Consider the following 5,613-nt stretch of genomic DNA (forward strand, 5'->3'; position numbering starts at 1 on the left):
GAGAGAGAGAGAGAGAGAGAGAGAAAGAGAGACCCCAGTGATGAGAGAGGATCACGGATCGGCTGCCTCCTGCACGCCCCACACTGGGGATCGAGCCCGTAACCCGGGCATGTGCCCCGACCTGGAATCGGACCGTGACCTCCTGGTTCATCGGTCGATGCTCAGCCATTGAGCCACGCCGGCCGGGCCACCTTCCTGTCTTTTTAAAAAATACATATGTGTTTTATTGATTTCAGAGAGAGGAAGGGAGAGAGAGATAGAAACATCAGTGACGAGGCCTAGCTGGTTTGGCTCAGTGGATAGCGCATCAGCCCGCAGACTGAAGGATCCTGGGTGGATTTCTGGTCAGGGGCACGGACCTCGGTTGCAGGCTCAATCCCTCGGGCTCTGGTTGGGGCACGTGCAGGAGGCAACCCATCGATGCGTCTCTCTGACATCGATCTTTCTCTTTTCTCTGCCTCTTCCCTCCCTTCCACTCTCTCTAAAAAATCAATGGAAAAATATCCTCCGGTGAGGATTAACGAAGAAAAAATGAAGAAACATCAATGAGGAGAGAGAATCATGGCTGCACACCCCACACTGGGGATGGAGCCCACAACCCGGGCCTGTGCCCTGAGCGGAATCGAACCCTGACCTCCTGGTTCATAGGCTGATGCTCAACCACTGAGCCACGCTGGCCGGGCCGCCTCCTGTCTTGCGCCCTTGGCAGGGGAGTCCCAGGGGACGCCTTCAACAGCTCAGAGGGGAACCTGACCTAAGGGGGGGGGCGCCTCCTTTTCCTCCCTGCAGATCTGCCCCGTCACGGGAACAAGCCTCACAGATCAAGCCGGCCTCTCTCGGGGTCTGAAAGCAGAAAGCCGGCCGTTTCCTCGTTAAATCCGACCTGAAACGGCAAAAAGCCGGCCCCCCCGCCCCTCCAACCCCCGCCTTCTCATCTTTTCCGTTCTCGCCTCCTTGCTGTTTCGGCCAAAAAAAATAAAGCCTGAGGCTTTAGTTTTAGATGGTGGCGTCATTCAAAGGCCCAGGGTGCGGGGTTGGAGTTTGAATTCCCGAAATCAAAGGCCGGCTCCTTCCCCCGGGGGCACCCATGCCTCGTGCTGCCTTCCCGGGCCCGGCCCGCCCGCCGCCCAGCTGGCTTTCTCGTGGAGCCTGGGGAGGCACTCAGGCACCCAGAGGAGCAGGTGTTCTATTTCTTGTATTTTATTGGCTTATTGTTTTTTGGAGGGCTGGTTTTCGTTCGTTTGCTCGAAATCAAAGGCCGGCTCCTTCCCCCGGGGGGACCCATGCCTAGTGCTGCCTTCCTGGACCCGGCCCGCCCGCCGCCCAGCCGGCTTTCTCGTGGAGCCTGCAGAGAATCCGAGGACTGGGGAGGCACTCAGACACCCAGAGTAGCAGGTGTTCTATTTCTTGTATTTTATTGACTTATTGTTTTTTGGAGGGCTGGTTTTCGTTCGTTTGCTTTTCAAATATATTGAGGTCAAGGGGTGTTTCATAGAAAACCACCGTCAAAACCTACATGAGCGCCCTGGCCAGTGTGGCCAAGTAGTTAGGGTGTCGGCCGGCGTGCATGGAAGGGTCTCGGGTTCGATTCCGGGTCCAGGGCACGTACCTGGGTTGCGGGGCTGCTCCCTGCCTCCAGTCGGGGCGTGTGTGGGAGGCAACCAGTTCATGTGTCTCTCACATCGATGTTTCTCTCTCTCTCCCCCTCCCTCCCTCCCTCCTTTCCTCCCTTCCATTCACTCTGAAAAAGCAATTGAAATAGCCTTTAGAAAGGATTAACAAAAATTAAAAAAATAGCCCAGCTTGCGTGGCTCAGGGGTTGAGCGTGGACCTACGAACCAGGAGGTCACGGTTCGATTCCCCGTCAGGGCACATGTCCAGGGTTTCGGGTTCGATCCCCAGTGTGGGGCGTGCAGGAGGCAGCCGATCCCTGATTCTCACCATTGCTGTTTCTCTCTCCCTTCCTCTCTGTCAAATCAATAAAAACATATTTAAAAAAAAATAGCCCTAACCGGTTTGGCTCAGTGGATAGAGCAACGGCCGGCAGACTGATGGGTCCCGGGTTCGATTCCCGGTCAGGACACACACCTTGGTTGCGGGCTCGATCCCCAGTCGGGGGGCGTGCAGGAGGCAGCTGATGGATGTTTCTCTCTCATCGATGTTTCTCACTCTCTCTCCTTCTCCCTTCCTCTCTGTAAAAATCAATGAAATATATTTAAAAAAAAAAAGGGCAGGGAAAGTTGGCAACTGGTAATGAGCTAGCAAACTCCCCGCCTGCCCCCCCCACCCCACCCCGTGGCGCCTCATTTCCCCCAAACTCTTTTATTTTTTGCACGACGCTTGCAGAGCCGCTGAGAACAGCGGCTGGAGGCAGGGCCTGTCCCGTAGGACGTAGGACGCAGGACGTACGCCCTCCTCTGACTTCTCCGAGCCTCCTTCCACCTTAGGAAGAGGGAGACGCGTTTCTGCGGGAAGGTCTTCGCTCCTCCGCCCGCCCCAGCTCCTTCCCCGGCAGGAATTAATCTGCCGTCGGAGCCAGGGCTCTGCTGTCTCCTGCTCCATGCTGCCTCGGAGAGTTGCTTGCGCATGGAATTCTCGAAATAAATCACTTTCCGGGGGACGCGGCGTCCTTTTAATTCTAGATCATTAATTTCTCGGCGGCTTGTTTGTCTCCGGAATGCTTGCGGCCGGTGCGCCCGGCTCATCCCCGATGACGGGCAGGGGGCCAGGCTCCGGCTGCCGGCAGCTCCATCCCCTGTCTCAGGATTCCCCCCTCCCACATCCTCCCCGGGGGTGGGGGGCGCCCCAACATCCCTCAAGCTCTGGGTTCTCTATGCCACCGTCACCAGCTTTTAAAAAATATATATATATTTGTATTAGGAGAGGGAGAGAGAGAGAAACATCGATGACGAGAGAGAATCATGGATTGGCCGTCTCCTGCACGCCCCACACTGGGGATCGAGCCCACAACATGGGCCTGTGCCCCGACCGGGAATCGAACCCTGACCTCCTGGTTCGTAGGTCGATGCTCAACCACTGAGCCACGCCGGCCGGGCCCGAGTGTCCCTCTGGTCTTGATGCCGGAGATGGACAGTCCGAGCTCAGCTGCAGAACTCCACCCGCATCCCACCTGTCCCAGCCACCGTCCACCGAGGCCGGCACAGCAGCCGGGAGAAGGTCCCCCAGGCAACGCCGGTCTCCCTGGACCGAGGTCGGGACGTGCGCCTCCCAAGGTCGGCCCTCACGGGCGTCCTGGCAGTGGGTCAAGGCCGCGACGCGCTTTGTAAAGGCCAGATGGGGGCCCGCTGTTTGAAGTTCCGTCCAACACAAACCCAACGCCGTCACCCTTTGAAGTCGTCTGCCTTCATCACCCATATAAAAGGGCTTTATTTAAAATGTATTATGTTTAAGCCACTGTTGAAAAGTCCATCATCGAAGCCCTAGCTGGTTCGGCTCAGTGGATAGAGCATCGGCCTGGGGACTGAAGGGTCCCGGGTTCGAATCCCGGTCAGGGCACATGCCCGGGTTTCGGGCTCCGTCCCCAGGGTGGGGTGTGCAGGAGGCGGCCGATCCATGATTCTCTCTCATCACTGATGTTGCTCTCTCTCTCCCCCTCTCCCTTCCTCTCTGAAGTCAATAAAAATGTATTAAAAAAAAAAAAAAAGTCAGTCATTGAAGGGGAGGGAGAATTGTTGTTGCTGTTAATCCTCACCGGAGATATTTTTTACATTGATTTTTTTTTTTCAGAGAGAGGGGAAGGGAGCGGGAGAGAGAGAGGAACATTGATGTGAGAACATATCGCTCAGTTGCCTTCCGTGTGCGTCCTGACTGGGGCGGGGAGTGAACCCCACCAGCTGGATATGTGCCCGGGATCGGGAATCGAATCTGTGACCCTTCTGTCAACAGGTTGACACTCGAACCCAGCGGTTCTCAACCTGTGGGTCGCAACCCCTTTGGGGGGGGTCGAACGACCCTTTCACAGGGGTCGCCTAAGACCATCGGAAAACACATCTATAATTACATATTGTTTTTGTGATTGATCACTGTGCTTTCATGATGTTCCATGTGTAACAATGAAAATCCATCCTGCATGTCAGATACTTACATGACGATTCATAACAGTAGCAACATGACAGTGATGACGTAGCAACGAAAATATCTTTATGGTTGGGGGTCCCCACAACATGAGGAGCTGTATTAAAGGGTCGTGGCTTTAGGAAGGTTGAGAACCGCTGCTCTAACCATTGAGCAAAAAAACCCGGCCATGGCTTTAAAAAAAAATTTTTTTTAAATATTTTTAAACAGGATGGGGCTGAGGAGCCCCACCTGCTAGAATGAATTTTTTTTTTTTCTCAACTCTGTGTGTAACAATGAAAATCCATCCTGCATGTCAGATACTTACATGACGATTCATAACAGTAGCAACATGACAGTGATGACGTAGCAACGAAAATATCTTTATGGTTGGGGGTCCCCACAACATGAGGAGCTGTATTAAAGGGTCGTGGCTTTAGGAAGGTTGAGAACCGCTGCTCTAACCATTGAGCAAAAAAACCCGGCCATGGCTTTAAAAAAAAATTTTTTTTTAAATATTTTTAAACAGGATGGGGCTGAGGAGCCCCACCTGCTAGAATGAATTTTTTTTTTTGTCTCAAATCGGCGATGGTGTTCTCAAAGTCCTCTCCTTCCTCAATGGTGCCCGTTACAGAGTTAATAACCTCCAACCACAAAAAAAAAAAACACAAAAAAACACCCCCAAAACACCACCGCCGCACGGATGCGATTGTTAAGCCTGCCAACGATACGGCCTCAGCGACCAACCTTCAAGACGTCAGAGAAAAACCATGACATTTCTGCAAAGGCTCCGTATCGACCGGTCCAATTAACACAGCGCGCCAGCTGTCCGCGCCTCCTGGGGCGGTGATAAATCACTTCCTCCCCCAATTCCTCGGCGGAGGACGCGGATAATTTAATTACAGACTAACTGCCCGCAAAGCTGGAGGAAGGAGGAAACAGCCGCCACCCTTTACCTCGCAGACGGTCTCGTTTCCCCTCTCATTTTCTCTCTCTTTCTCTCTCTCTCTTTTTTTTAAATATCTTTATTGATTTCGGAGAGGAAGGGAGATGGAGAGACAGAAACAGCCATAATGAGAGAGAATCATGGACCAGCTGCCTCCTGCAGGCCCCCCACGCTGGGGATGGAGCCTGCAACCCAGGCCTGTGCCGTGACCGGGAATCGAACAGGGACCTCCTGGTTCCTAGGTTGATGCTCAACCACTGAGCCATGCTGGCCGGCCAGGCGAGGACATTTTTTCCATTTCTTTCCAGAGAGAGGGGAAGAGAGGAGGGAGGGAGGGAGATAAAGAGAGAGAGAGAGAGAGAGTCCTGCTCCCCACAGCTATAGGCCGGGCCTGGGCTCAGGCAGGTCAGGGGTCCACTCAGACCCTCAGTCTCCTCTCTGTCTCCTAGGAAACGCACCTTGGCGTGACAGAGGGGGGATGCGGTGCTCTCACGCCCTGAGGGTTCTCAAATATACGAGGTGCACCGGCTAGTAATGCGGATTTTTTCCCATCGATGGAGTTACACACGTGTTGGTATACATGCGATTTGATA

General features: G+C 53.9%; 1 protein-coding gene across 1 annotated transcript in view; it reads right to left on the minus strand.

Annotated features, from left to right (window-relative positions):
• ATP10A (ATPase, class V, type 10A) overlaps nt 1-4,862 on the minus strand; it is a gene marked incomplete at its 3' end in the record, with an annotated part of 30,483 nt that extends 25,621 nt beyond the window's left edge. Inside the window, exon 1 of the mRNA XM_014546208.1 lies at nt 4,822-4,862. Coding sequence (XP_014401694.1) covers nt 4,822-4,851 — 30 coding nt within the window. The remainder of the gene's footprint in view (nt 1-4,821) is intronic.
• Nucleotides 4,863-5,613: the final 751 nt, after the last annotated feature.

The sequence above is a fragment of the Myotis brandtii genome, unplaced genomic scaffold, assembly GCF_000412655.1.
Source record: "Myotis brandtii unplaced genomic scaffold, ASM41265v1 scaffold435, whole genome shotgun sequence".
NCBI lineage: Eukaryota > Metazoa > Chordata > Mammalia > Chiroptera > Vespertilionidae > Myotis > Myotis brandtii.